We start from the raw sequence: 14,993 nt of genomic DNA, 5'->3' as shown, positions 1-14,993 counted from the left end.
CATACAAGGGAAGACGGATTGCCGTGGGCAGTAGTCTTCCTGTTTTCGTGGTTTTAAAGGTGGGATTTATATCTAGTAATAAAACCTTTCAAATATAATTTAGAAATAAAATTACTATAAACAGTTTGTTTTTAATCATGTTCTTGACTTTAGTGTCTGGAAAATGAAAACTTAAGTATCAACAAAATTAAATTTGGAAAGAAAATTGGGAAAATTTTATTCTCAGTTCTTTAAGAATTCATGTGTTCATGAAGACTGAAAAAATGTCATTAGTAGAAATAAACACTAAAGAGGAAATTAAAGGCAGTGGCTGGCCACTGGAAGATTGGCCCTTGATTTTTATTGATAATGCTTAGTCTTATAGCAATTATAGATGGAATAAAAAGGGATGCCCGGTAGTAGTAACCACACATTGTATCACTTACTTCAAGCATTTGAGGTGTGAACCAGGAGGTGGGAGTCTCACACGCACACATACTTTCTCTTTGTCTTTCTCCTTTTGCTACTTAAATAATAACTTGAAGAATTCAATAAAAAACTTTTTTGAAGTAATGGTGTGATTTTCATTCTTGTGCTTAAAAGTAAATGGCAACAGTTCGGACTTTGTTTTTTAGTGTTATTCCTAAATTAAATTCTAAGAACAAAGGATCCAACTGAAAAACTATCACTGTCTGTTTGGTACTAAATAAATAACCAAATCTGTTTTACTGGATTTAAAGTTTAGAGAGCATTTATGGATCTTGTATGGCAGTCTTAAGCTATATGTATAAAAATCAGGAAATTCCTAGACAGCTTAAATTTAAAGGATTTGTCTTTGGCCATTTTTTGTTTCCTCCTGTTTCTAGTGTATAGGAAATACAGAAATGAGTCAGTTTTTTTCCTTTATAATACTTATTTGGGTATTAGATAGGAAAGTGAAATTTTCCTAAGCCTGAATGTTTTATGTTTAAGATAAAAAAGGAAAAGTGTGTTGTCAATATCCTTCTAATAAGACACCAAGCATTAAAAATTATAACCTTTAGTTATTCTTCAGGGAAGATAAGATCATGCTGACTATACTGGCTTAGCCTTTCCTAACTTGCTCAAAACTTAACTTTGATTTTTTTTTTTTTGCCTTCTAGATGGAGTATGCCCATCAGTATCAAACCCTTTAGAAGTTTACCTCATTCCCACACCACCTGAAAATATAACTTTTGAAGACCCGTCATTAGATGTGATCCTTCTTTTACGAGTTTTACATGCCATCAGTCGATATTGGTATTACTTGTATGATGTGAGTAAAGTTGCTTGTTGTGAAGTTTTCATGACCTGTTGTTTATGAATGTCATCTTAGAGCTTCTGTTTTGTGATTCACGCATCTCCTGTTATTCTAGAAACTGAAGCAGTGATTCAGCTTAATGCAGGTATCCTAGCCTAGGGAAATGCACCCACAGAAAGTTCTACACTGTTCTTTTTTTTAATTATGGCTTGCATTCTTGATTTTTTTCCTCTTTGCAGATTTATAAAGTATTGTTTAACAATGTATTAAACATGAATTTATTACCTATTCACTGAAATTTTTTGGGTATGTTTAACTAAAAGTTTATTGAAGTAATAATGTATATAAAGTAAAAAGTTGTGTGCTGTTTTTCTTACATAATGAAGGGAAGAGGGGAACAGGTGGTCTTGCATGAAGCATTAGCTGCCATACCAGTAATTGAATCAGTACTGTAGCCTGTTTGTATTGGAGGGGAAGATTCAGCAGTATATTGTAATTTTTTGTTTGGGTTTGGACACTTCAGTGAGAAGCTTTATAATTCTGTTGTATAAGTTTGTTGGAAGCCAGTAGATGAAATCTAGACAGTCTCCATATATTTGGGAATAAAGGATTATGATTGTAGTCCTAATGTTTTACTATGTGTTGACCTTCTTTTTTTTTTTTTTTTTTTTCTTTTTTTAAACATTTTGTAGAATGCAATGTGCAAGGAGATTATTCCAACTAGTGAATTTATTAACAGTAAATTGACAGCAAAAGCAAATAGGCAGCTTCAAGATCCTTTAGTAATCATGACAGGAAATATCCCTACATGGCTTACTGAGCTAGGAAAAACTTGGTAAGAATCACTTATAATGGTGGCCTTGAGGATGTTATCATTGGGTTGTCTGTATATATTTCATTACAGAAATGTGTTTAATGGGTCTGTTGAAATGTTTGACATTGTTGTATTTGATAGATACTAGTCAAGTGGGGCTGATACTGTATCATTTTTGTAATGTGTCTATTTATACAAAATAAAAAGTATGCAAGGGTGTTTCAGCTGAAGAGAGTGAAATCCTCTGCCATCATAAAATTGAACTCAGGGGGTGTAGTTGTTTTTTTCTCTGAGCCTGAGCAAGAGACTCTAAAATTACACAGATAATACAGTAGCCGCTGATAACATTAGACATTCAGGTTTTCAGTTTTGTTAGCCCATGTGACATGTCTGCCATATTAGAAGAGAGAATGTTCAGATCATTGTAGGTAAGCACTCTGCGCAGTGTTGTCAGGGACTACCAAAATCACGCATCGTGAAGCAGTAGGGTTCGTTCTTTGAAAGTGAATAGCTGCCTTTTGGCAGTTTTGAATGACTTAGAAATGCTAACATTGGGAAGAAAATCATGTTGTAGTAACACTTTGATATATGTGGCGTACAGAGGTCACTGTTCATCTAGCATCAGGGTTGACAGCCTTAGTGGTCATGTTTTAAAATTTAACTTTCACTAGTCATGTTATATTTAATAAAAGCCTTGGCATAGACTAAAGATGGTTTTGCATAAACTTCAATGTAGGATTTTCAATATTTCAAATTTTACATTGGAAGTCTACTTATGTGATCAATTAGAAATTTCAGTAGGATTTACGAAGTCTGAAAAATTAATTTGCCTATACTATTTTCATTGCTTATATTATTATTCTGTGTCTTATTAAGGTTTATGTTGTAGGCTTTGATTTTTTAATGGCTTGTGATTCTTAACCAGATAATAAGTTTATATTGCGTACTTTTACAGCCCATTTTTCTTTCCTTTTGATACTCGGCAAATGCTTTTTTATGTAACTGCATTTGATCGGGACCGAGCAATGCAAAGATTACTAGATACCAACCCAGAAATCAACCAGTCTGATTCTCAAGACAGCAGAGTTGCACCTAGATTGGACAGAAAAAAAGTAAGTTTCTCCCAAAAGTATTTAAATAAACTCAACTTTCTAAACTAATGGGAAAACTAGAAATGAGGTCTCCCCTAAGTATGCCTGTTGGTTTTAGAGGCCTAGATTAGTCATCTTTGTTTATCTTTTTTTTTTTTAATTTTATTTTTTTATTTTATTTATTTATTTATTTTTTGACAGGCAGAGTGGACAGAGAGAGACAGAGAGAAAGGTCTTCCTTTTGCCGTTGGTTCACCCTCCAATGGCCACCGCGGTAGGCACGCTGCGGCCGGCGCACCGCGCTGATCCGATGGCAGGAGCCAGGTGCTTCTCCTGGTCTCCCATGGGGTGCAGGGCCCAAGTGCTTGGGCCATCCTCCACTGCCTTCCCTGGCCATAGCAGAGAGCTGGCCTGGAAGAGGGGCAACCGGGACAGGATCGGTGCCCCGACCGGGACTTGAACCCGGTGTGCCAGCGCCGCAAGGCGGAGGATTAGCCTAGTGAGCCGTGGTGCCGGCCTGTTTATCTTTTTGATTGTCTATTCTTGCCATATTGTCAAACTCTTGGGACTGGACTGTCTGTGATACTTTTCTATATCCTCTTGTAGGTCTTTTTCTTGAGTTTCTGAAATAATTTCTATAGTTCCTTTTTCTCTCTTAGTTGCCATAACTCTTGTACCAGGAATGAACCTTGTCTTCTTGTACTGAGACTTCCTTTTCATTCTAAATCAGGAACTCAAACTGTAGCCTCCCTTTTGAAATTCCTTTGTTACCTAATAGTTAGAATTAATCAGATCCATTTCATTCTCTAAACATATCACTCCAATTAGAGACTGGAGCAGAATCCTTCCTGTATTTCATGTCTGTACCTGTCAGTCCTAGTGTTGCTGACTTCCTCTCTTGGGTTTCCAATCTTGGCTCTAAACCACCATGCCTGGGCCATTTCCATGCAAGACCTGGCCTAATCCTACACTTCTTAATGGCTCTTTTACTTGGGATTGTTGTGTTCATCTGCCTCTTTTTTTTTTTTTTTTTTTTTTTAACAGGCAGAGTGGACAGTGAGAGAGAGACAGACAGAAAGGTCTTCCTTTTGCCATTGGTTCACCCTCCAATGGCCGCCGCGGTAGGTGCGCTGCGGCCAGCGCACCGCGCCGATCCGATGGCAGGAGCCAGGTGCTTCTCCTGGTCTCCCATGGGGTGCAGGGCCCAAGGACTTGGGCCATCCTCCACTGCACTCCCTGGCCACAGCAGAGAGCTGGCCTGGAAGAGGGGCAACCGGGACAGGATCGGTGCCCCGACTGGGACTAGAACCCAGTGTGCCGGCGCCGCAAGGCGGAGGATTAGCCTAGTGAGCCGCGGCGCCGGCCTCATCTGCCTCTTTTTACATGAGATTTAAGTTTCTCTTCCAAAAGCCTTTCTCAAATCTCATGAGAGACATTTATAATGACATAAGGGAATGAAAGAGCTTAGATGTTTATTATGATGAGGAACAAACAAAACCAAAAGCAGATATTATACTTAAAAGCAAACTATACTGTTCGTATCTTCATGTGTCTAATTAGGATTCCATAAACAGTAATATTGGCATAATACAGAAATCTAGCAGGATCTGATTCTCATTAATAGGGTTCTATCGTGATGCTTGCAGAGATCAGTAGATCAGAGCTAGCAGGTTTCCAGCTCACTTGTCTCACCTGCTGTGTCAGCTGTTTGGTGCTATAACAAATGCCTGAGATGAGCTAATTAAGAACAAAGAAGGCTTATTTTGGTTCATGGTTTTGGAGGTTCACAGTCCAAGATTGGGCTGTTCCCATGGGTTTGGATGGTGAGGCCGGAGGATGACAGTGATCTAGCGTGTACAGAGGAATATCGTGTGTCAGGAAGGAGAGCAAATAAGCTAGGCTGACCTCAGCTTATTAACCAGCCCTCTAGCAAGAAGTACCTTCCAAGGACATGCTCCCAATGACCTAAAAACTCCCACTAGACCCATGTCCCAGAGCCCATAATTCAGTTAAACCATCAGACTTAGTCCATCAGCCCATGACTTTGGGACTTAGCTGTGCCAGATTTGGGACTTCAGGAAGCCAGATCCTGTTGAAACAGTTGAACCTTACCATCTCCATACCTGCTTCCCAATCATCCAACTATTAAATGTGAAGATTTCATGAAGTTGCAGCCTGGAATTGCAGTCTGGCAAAGTAATGGAGATCCTGTCTTTTCCAACCGGAATTTTCTGAATTTGGCATGGGCTCAAGATAAATTAGTAATTCACTTGCATCTAAATTCTTTCATGTATTCCAGGATGCTGTTAATGTTTGTAGCAATACAGCTACTTTTTAACTGTCCTGAGCTAAGCATTTATAGAAATAGTAATTTAACAGTGACGTTACTTTGTGCTTCAAAAAATGTCAGCTGTTTATTAAAGTGTGATGTAAGTAGCCCATGGTTTCCTCACATTTGTGCTTTTTCTGTAGCGCACTGTGAACAGAGAGGAGCTGCTGAAACAAGCCGAGTCTGTGATGCAGGACCTGGGCAGTTCCCGGGCCATGTTGGAAATCCAGTATGAAAATGAGGTGAGCTCGTGAGTTTGGTGATGGTGTTCAGCTTGACAAGTGCTCTTGATAAAATGTCATTTGAGTTTCTTTTTACTGTGAAATTTTAGAGAAGTTAGCTAAAAACTAAGATTTGTTCTGTTCTCTCTTGGATGATTTATTCTAAGTTCATTTTCCAGAGGTTCACCGTTATAATAAAAGAAATTTTTTTCCTGACATGAGTACATTTATGTAATTGTTAAGTTCATTGACATGAGTACATTTGTGTAATTGTTGATAATGAATTAAAAAAAGCTTTATTTATTTGAAAGTCAGAATCGGAAAAAGAGACAGGAAAGAGAGCAAGAGGTCTTTCATCCACTGGCTCACTCTCCAGATGGTCACAACAGCTCTTGGTCTAGGACAAGAGCTTCATCTGGTTCTCCCTTGGGGGTGGCAGGGATTCAGACATTTGGGCCATCTTCCACTGCTTTTCCGAGGCTGGATCGGAAATTGAACTGCTGGGACGGCAACTGGTGCCCCTGTGGGATGCCAGTGTTGCAGCCAGCTGTTTCACCTGCTGTGTGCCCCAATGTCAGCCCCAATAAAGGATACTTTTAAACAGCTAACAACTTTCACAGTGGTTCAACTGATTTTTTTTAACAATTAGGTTTACTGAAATACTGCACACTTTAAAGACTTCCCTATGTGCGTGGCAGGGACCTAGGTACTTGGGCCATCATCCGCTACTTTCTCAGGAACATTAGCAGGGAGCTGGATGGGAAGCAGGGCAACCTCACTTTGATACGGGATGTGAGCATCCCAAGTAGTGGCTTAATGCACTGCACCTTGACACAGGCTTCTTAGTTTTGACAGATACATATTTTCTGTAACCTCTACCTCATCAAAATAGCAGCCCCATCACCACAAAAAGCTTATGCAGAACAACATTGCAGTCAGTCCCTTACCTTTAGTGCAGCCCCTTGCAACCATCAGTCTGTTTTCCGTTCATGTAGTTTTGTAGTTTCTACAATATCACTGTCAGTGGAATCAAGTCTTTGTGTCGGCATATGTTTTTATATCTCTTGGGCAAATATCTCAGTCATTTGGTAAGATGAATTTCAACTAAATAAGAAAATAGGCTGGCGCTATGGCTCACTTGGTTAATCCTCCGCCTGCGGTGCTGGCACCCCGAGTTCTAGTCCCGGTTGGGGCGCCAGATTCTGTCCTGGTTGCACCTCTTCCAGTCCAGCTCTCTGCTGTGGTCCGCGAGAGCAGTGGAGTGCTTGGGCCCCTGCACCCGCATGGGAGACCAGGAGGAAGCACCTGGCTCCTGGCTTCGGATTGGCGCAGTACGCTGGCTGTAGCAGCCATTTTGGGGGGTGAACCAACGGAAGGAAGACCTTTCTCTCTCTCTTTCTCACTGTCTAACTCTGCCTGTCAAAAAAAGAAAAAAGCATTGTTTCCAAAGTGGCTATCCGTTTCTACATTCCTCTCCAGTAGCTTACATTGATGAGGTTCAATTGTTTCAGGTGCTCGTCAACACATAGTATTATTGGTGTTTTTGTTTTTAAGATTTACTATTTGAAAGGTGGAGTTACAGAGAGAGAGGGAAGGAGGGAGAGAGAGAGAGAGAGAGAGTGCTCTTCTATCTGCTGGTTCACTACCCAGATGGCCACAACAGCCAGAGCTGTGTGGATCTGAAGCTAGGAGGCAGGAGTCTCCTCTGGTTCCCCCACACAAGTTCAAGAGCCCAGCACTGTTTCCCAGGCCATAGCAGAGAGCTGGGTCGGAAGTAGAACAGTGGAGACTCAAACTGGCACCCATATGGGATGCCAGCGCTGCAGGCGGCGGCTTTGACCTGCTACGCCACAGCACCGGTCCCCAGTATTGTTGGTTTTTTAAAAGTTTAGTTTTCCTGGTGGATTATAGTGCTGCCTACTTGTGATTTTAATTTAGTTCCTGAGACTAGTCACTGATCATCTATTCATTGATTTTTAGTGATTCATATGTCTTCTTTATATAAGTGTTTAGAAAGTCTGCTCACTTTTTCATTGGTTTGTTTTATTGTTGAACTAAAAGTACTTTAAAAGGACTATTCATATAGTCCTTTATGATATATTTAGGTATTATTTTCTTCCAATTTGTGATTTATCTTTTCATTTCCTTACAAAATGTCTTCAGAACAGAAGTTTTTCATTTTGATGACATCTAGGCTATGTGTAACCTTTGAAGTCTTTCCCTAAACCATGGTCTCAGATTTTTTAAGTTCCAGAGTTTTAGCTCTTAGTCAATAATCTATTTTAATTCAATTTTTATATGATACCAAGCAACATTTACAGTTCTTTCATTATTGTTTATTTTTATAAAATGTAGACTATTCAGCTTTTCCAGTACCATGTTTTGAAAGATCATTTTTCCCCTTACTGAATTATCTTAGCACTTTTGTCAGAAATCAAATTCCTGATTTGTTTAGGTCTCTGTAGATTTTTCTATTTGATTCTGTTATTCTGTTCTCTTATTGTGATTTTATAGAAAGTCTTACTCAGGGAGTGAGTCCTCCAACTTTGTTTTTCCTTTCCACTGTTCTGGTTATTCTTTAGGTGGTATTTCCATGTAAGTTTTGAAATTTGCTTGTTAGTGTCTACCAAGAAAGGGACAAAATTTGTATTGAGTTTTTGTTTTTTTTTTTTTAACTTTGAAGAGTTTGGAGAGAATTGCCCTTTCTGCAGTATTGTGTCTTCCAGTCCATGAGATTTTTAATTTTGCTCAATATCGCTTCAAATTTAAGCCTTAAAATGCCTTCTTGCACCACATATTTTGTTAAATTTCTCTCCAAATAGTTCATCTTTTTGGATTGGTAAAAGTAATGTTCTTTCATTTCAGTTTTTAGTTGTTTTAGTTTCTAGAAATACATGGATTTTTGTATATTGACCTTGTTTTCTGTAACTTCTTTAAGTTTAATTATTCTAAACTCTTTGATATTATTTAGATTATGATAGGGATTGGGAAACTTCTATATAGGGCCAGATAGTAAATGTTTCAGAGTTTGTGTGATTATGCAGTCTCTGTCCTGGCTACTCAATTCTGTGTTTGTAGTTTAGTGAGCATGACTCTTTTCTAATAAAACTTTATTTATGGTCCCTGCAATTGGAAATTTATGTAGTTGTCACACATCATGATATATTACTCAGGTTTACTTCTCTCCTCAAACTGTTCAAGTATAAAAATATAAAAGGCATTCTTAGCTTGGTAGTAGGTAAACAGGCACTCTCTTGACAACTCAGGTTATAGATGTTCACTTCTTTCTAATCTTTGTGCTTTCTTTCTTTTGAGATGCTTTTAAATAACCAGGACAGTATACCAAAAGATTTGTTTACATTCTGTATATATTAACTTCAAGTTATAAAGACAACTCAGTTATTTGACTTCCCCAAACTTCTCATGGACTTAATTTCTGAATCTTCCATTACATTAGTTAATTATTTACAATAGCCAACTGTTCTCTCCCTCAGTTTTCTTATCTGTAAATTATGAGGAGTAATAGTACAACCTTTAAGTTGCGACTGAGTTCATGTATGTGAAGAGTTGGCATAGTGCCTGGCTCATGGTAAGTACTTTGTAGAGTTGGCAGTTTAATCTGCAATTTTCATGTGTAGATACTGAGGTAGTTTTTATCATGACTTTGATTTTTCATTCATTTTCTTAAAGTCTCATTAAGACTTCTGAAAAGTTAATAAGAATATTCAGTCATCAAAGTTTTAAGTTGTGTAGGGTATGTTGTGTGCTAGGGATCCAGCTCATTTCAGTTCCTGCCTTCAAAAGAATACAGCGTGGTTGGGCAAGCTGAGTACAAAGGTACAAAAGGATTTGGCCCGTAGTGGGGTATAGTGCTAGGTGGAGAGTTTTCAGGGCAAGGAATGCTGTCTTAGGGTATGTGGGGAAACCTTGCTGAGACAGAAGTCTTTTTTTTTTTTTTTTTTATTTGACAGGTAGAGAGTTGTAGACGGTGAGAGAGAGAGACAGAAAGGTCTTCCTTCCGTTGGTTCACTCCCCAAATGGCCGCTACGGCCGGCACTGCACCAATCTGAAGCCAGGAACCAGGTGCTTCCTCCTGGTCTCCCATGTGGGTGTAGAGGCCCAAGCACTTGGGCCATCCTCCACTGCCCTCGCGGGCCACAGCAGAGAGCTGGATTGGAAAAGGAGCAACCAGGACTAGAACCCGGTGCCCATATGGGATGCTGGCGCCGCAGACGGAGGATTAACCAAGTGAGCCACAGCACTGGCCCCTGAGACAGAAGTCCTTGAGTTAGACCTTAGTGGAAGAGAGAGGGCAGGTCTTCCATCAAGAGCTGGTAGTTGAGCAAAGTGATAGTCTTGGTTGTTAGTGATAGCAGTGTTGCTAGATAGGAGGAGTCCAGATGGAGTGGTAGCCCCTGATCGCTGGGATAGGAACTTTTTTAAACCATCCTGTTTATGGTAGTTGATGGAAGATTCAGCTCCAGATTTCTTATACGCAAGAGTGCATGGCCTCTGCTGTAACTAACTTGGTGTTCTTACCTCCTTAAACATGCTTTCTACTTTATTTTTTTAACTCCAAAATATTTTTCTCCTGCCAGGAATATCTTTCCTGTCTCATACTCAGTGGGTGGTTCTGTTCACACTGCATTTTACAGAAATCCTAAATGAGCTCAGAATGGCTTCATACTGACTGTTCTAAAGACTAGGATAGAATAGCTGATGCAGAAATGAAGGGTTTTTTCTTAATCTTTCCTGATCCTTTTTAATATTTATTTATTTGAAAGACAGTGTTACAGAGGTAGAGTCAGAGGCAGAGAGAGCGAGCCTTCCATTTACTAGATCACTCCCCAAGTGGCCACACCATCCAGGGCTGGGTCAGACCACAGCCAGGAGCCAGAAGCTTCATCTGGGTATCCCATGTGGTGCAGGGACCCAAGGACCTGGGCCATCTTCTGCTGCCTTCCCAGATGCACCAGCAGATAGCTAGATCAGAAGTGGAGCAGCTGGGATTCAAACCCACACCCATGTGGGATGCTGGCACAGTGGATGGCAGTGACTTAACCCACTGCACCACAGTACACTCACTGTGCCACAGCGCCATCCCCCCATGGTGGATCTTAATGATTTTGGAAAAGATTCCAGGAGAAAACTTTACTGGGGGAAGGAGCAGCTTCCTCCAGGCCCCTCTGCACCCCACCCCACCCCCAAGCATTGGCTTTATAGGTGTGTAGGTAGTGAATCCAGTTCAGTGATTTAAGTCATTAAGTAAACATCAAGAATTTCTAACCAACTCTGAATGAATCCTTAATCTAAAATGTCTCATCAGAGTTGACTCCATCTTGAATTGGGATGGTTGGTAAGCCAGGGAAGAATGAAACCAGTGTCTGGATTCAGAAAGCCACCCAAGCCCCAGGGGTTGGGGCTAAATGAGCCAATCTCTCTGGGATGGCTGAGGGGGCAGAAATACGAGCTGTGTAGCCTGGCGAACCTCGTTATTAGCTTTGTTAACACTCTGAGTTGCATAAACTCGGAGGGTCACTGTCTCAACAGTGGGCAAGTAAACACATCCACCTCTCTGCTTCTCAGGTGATTGAAGAACTAAACTGGACAAAGTGTTTAGAACATTGCCTGTCATGTAGTAAGTGCTCATATGTAAGGGTAGCTTTGAGAGAATAAGATTGTTTTAATTCATCAGATGTTTCATTTTTCTTTCTAGATCTTTCTGCTTTTCTCCCTTTTAAAACAAACAATACGTGCCGGCGCTGTGGCTCACTTGGTTAATCCTCCGCCTCTGGCGCTGGCATCCCGTATGGGCACCGGGTTCTAGTCCCTGTTGCTCCTCTCCCAGTCCAGCTCTCTGCTGTGGCCTGGGAGGGCAGTGGAGGATGGCCCAAGTGCTTGGGCCCCCTGCACCCACATGGGAGACCAGGAGAAGCACCTGGCTCCTGGCTTCAGATTGGTGCAGTGCCGGCCATAGCAATCATTTGGGGAGTGAACTAACGGAAGGAAGACATTTCTCTCTGTCTCTCACTCTCTATAACTCTACCTGTCAAATAAACTTAAAAACAAAACAAAACAAACAAACAAACAAACAAAAAAAAGAACCAAAGTACCTCCCTTTTTAGTAGAGTGACTGACTACACTGGTACAAATTGAAGATCTTGGTCTGCAAAGATGCTGGCCAGCTCATGTGGGCTATATTGCCCTCCACCGGCCAGAAATTCACAGAGGAAATTACCTGAGTGTAAAGCACCATCTGGTGGATGCTACATGTTACTGTAGCTTTTTTTCTACTGCTCTTTTTTTCTTCCCCACTCCTCCCACGCCTGGATTCAGTATAGAACAAAATAGACATAGTTGCCACTATTACAGAACTTACCTTCTTGTTTTGGGAAACTGACACCCATACCTTCATGAGTTAGGCTGTGTGGGGAAGAAGAGTAAGATGGAACCTTATGGGTAGAGGTGGGAAAGTCCAACATGACCTTCGAGTGGGACGAGCCATTTCTGTCGGGGGGGAAACTGAGAGGCGGTGTTCTTGGCCTGTTGGAGGATGGGTGTGGCTAGAGCCCAGTGCGCAGAGGTGGGGCGGTAGGATCAGGTCAGAGATGCCGGCAGCAGGAGGGATCATGCAGGACCCGGGGCCCTGGTAAGAACTTGGGCATTGCTTTGAATGATCTGGTAAAAGTTTGGAGGGTGTGAAGGAATGCTGTCCATTTCTGGCTCTTAAGGATCAGTGTGAATTCTGTGACATCAGGGTGTAGAACATCAGCAGTGCTAAATCAGAGACCTTCAGGAAGTTAAAGCAACAGACCAAAGAAGAGGGAGTTGATGGCTAGGTAAAGTTGGTCATAGAATATATATTAGAAATGATATTTAGAAATATATTTAGGGCCGGCGCCGCGGCTCAATAGGCTAATTCTCTGCCTAGTGGCGCCGGCACACCAGGTTCTAGTCCTGGTCGGGGAGCCGGATTCTGTCCCAGTTGCCCCTCTTCCAGGCCAGCTCTCTGCTATGGCCCGGGAGTGCAGTGGAGGATGGCCCAAGTACTTGGGCCCTGCACCCGCATGGGAGACCAGGAGAAGCACCTGGCTGCTGGCTTCGGATCAGCGCTGTGCGCTAGCCGCAGCATGCCGGCCACGGCGGCCATTGGAGGGTGAACCAACGGCAAAAGGAAGACCTTTCTCTTGTCTCTCTCTCTCTCACTGTCCACTCTGCCTGTCAAAAATATATATATATATATATATATATATATATATATATATATATATATATATATATATATATAGAAAGAGAACTCCCTACCTGGGGTGAGGGTTAGCCCAACAGTTAAGATGTCCATGTCACATCCCCTGTTAGGATTTTTGGGTTTGTAGCCTGCTTCTGCTCTCAACTTCATCGGAGGCAGCAGGAATGGCTCTGGTCATTGGGTTCCTGCCACTCATATGGGAGAACTGAATGTGTTTTCAATTCCTGACTTTGGTTCCAGCCTTCCCCAGCCTGACCATTGTAGGCCTTTGGGAAATGAACCAGCATGTGGGAACTCTGCCCATTTCTATTCTCTCTGCCTTTCAAATAAATAAAAATGTATGTACAGAAAATGCCACTTTGTTCCCTGAGGGAAAGATACAGAGTGATTACAATACTTGTGTAGGTACAGAAGATTAAACCCTCACTTAAAATGCTGAGGCCATAGGAAGTGGAAGCAATGAGTTTCTGGTTCTTATTCCAGGTGACCAGGATTGAAGGAATAAATCCACTAAGGGCAGCTTGGAAAACAGCTCTACTATACAGTCGCTGTTATCTGCCTTGCCGAGAGCTTGGCAGGTAAGAAGGCACCACCATTTCTAAGATTTAAAATTGTTCTGCTTCTGTTTTGCTGTAGGTTGGTACAGGTCTTGGACCTACACTGGAGTTCTATGCACTTGTATCTCAGGAACTGCAGAGAGCTGATCTGGGTCTCTGGAGAGGCGAAGAAGTAACTCTGAGCAATCCGAAAGGTAACGCTACCCTGGCAGTGCCACTCGGTCAGTGTCACTCAGGTCAGGCCCTGGGCCCACGAGTTCATTACCTGTATTTAACTTTATTGGGGGACTGTGCTGGCTCCAATTTCTGTTAGCCTCTGTTTTCTCATGTACTGAAGAGTAGGGAAGACTCTTCCAGCATTAGTGAACTTTGCTCAAGGATCTGTTCTCCAAATTTGAGAACACTAAATCTCATAAATATTCTTATTTACCAGGTTTTGTTTTGATTTTGGGAATGCCATTGAAAGTTGGATGAATTGTTTGTCTTACAGGAAGCCAAGAAGGGACCAAGTACATTCAAAATCTCCAGGGCCTGTTTGCACTTCCCTTTGGTAGGACAGCTAAGCCAGCTCATATCGCAAAGGTTAAGATGAAGTTTCGATTCTTAGGAAAATTAATGGCCAAGGCTATCATGGATTTCCGATTGGTAAGTTTAGGATTATTTATGTTCCTATAGTTTTGGTGTGTAAGTGATCTGTCAAAGTATCTCAGTCCCCTATACTCAATGCTGTATTTTTAGAGTGGGGTTTTTCCAAATTTACACCTAAATTATTTGGTAATTATTTGAAATATCTGTTCTGACTCAGTAGGACAGGGATGAGGCTGTCTTCCTGCTCAAGATTCTGAATTTTTGTACTGTCTCCCAGAGATGCCCAGCCAATCTGTGGACCACTCTTTGAGTGGCAGGAGTTCAGAGAACCAGGCAACAGGAAGGATGGAAAGTGTTTGATTTGATATTAATTCAGTAGGAAAGCCATGAGTATGTAGCTAAACCTCATTAAATTTCCATCAGCATGCTGTTATGAAAATAATGCAGTTGATCAATATTTAAGGAGGTTTGAATATGTGTATATGTCTTTTCCTTGTCTCACATTTTCTAAGATAACTTATGTAAGACATTTCCACCTGATACTAAAAGTTTATATTTCATTGTAACTGGAAAATAGAGAGTTTATCAGTTATTTTGGAAGGTCCATTTATTTTCCTATTTAAATATAATAAAACATCTTTTTAATCTTTCTTACCTTGGGATATTAATAGAGACTACAGTAGATTTGGGTATAGTTAGATTCTTTTAAAAAAAAAAATTTTATTTGTTGTTTATTTCAGAGGCAGAGTTACAGACAGTAGGAGAGACAGAAAGGTCTTGCATCCACTGGTTCACTCCCCAAATGGCTGCAACAGCTAGTACTGAGCCAATCTGAAGCCAGGAGCTGGGGACTTCTTCTAGGCCTCCTATGTGGATGCAGGGGCCC

General features: G+C 41.1%; 1 protein-coding gene across 12 annotated transcripts in view; it reads left to right on the top strand.

Moving 5' to 3' along the window:
• The window catches only part of TRIP12 (thyroid hormone receptor interactor 12), a 157,598-nt gene that overhangs the window by 129,888 nt on the left and 12,717 nt on the right, over positions 1-14,993 (top strand). For all 12 annotated transcript variants that reach the window (XM_062193202.1, XM_062193269.1, XM_062193262.1 and 9 more), the window contains 6 exons: positions 1,122-1,273; positions 1,951-2,093; positions 3,028-3,184; positions 5,636-5,734; positions 13,599-13,713; positions 14,010-14,164. In XM_062193202.1, the coding sequence (XP_062049186.1) occupies positions 1,122-1,273; positions 1,951-2,093; positions 3,028-3,184; positions 5,636-5,734; positions 13,599-13,713; positions 14,010-14,164 (821 nt within the window). The remainder of the gene's footprint in view (positions 1-1,121; positions 1,274-1,950; positions 2,094-3,027; positions 3,185-5,635; positions 5,735-13,598; positions 13,714-14,009; positions 14,165-14,993) is intronic.

The sequence above is a fragment of the Lepus europaeus genome, chromosome 1 (genome assembly GCF_033115175.1).
Source record: "Lepus europaeus isolate LE1 chromosome 1, mLepTim1.pri, whole genome shotgun sequence".
Classification (NCBI taxonomy): Eukaryota; Metazoa; Chordata; class Mammalia; order Lagomorpha; family Leporidae; genus Lepus; species Lepus europaeus.
The sequence above is the reverse complement of the archived record's forward strand: the minus strand, read 5'-3'. Positions and strand labels throughout refer to the sequence as shown.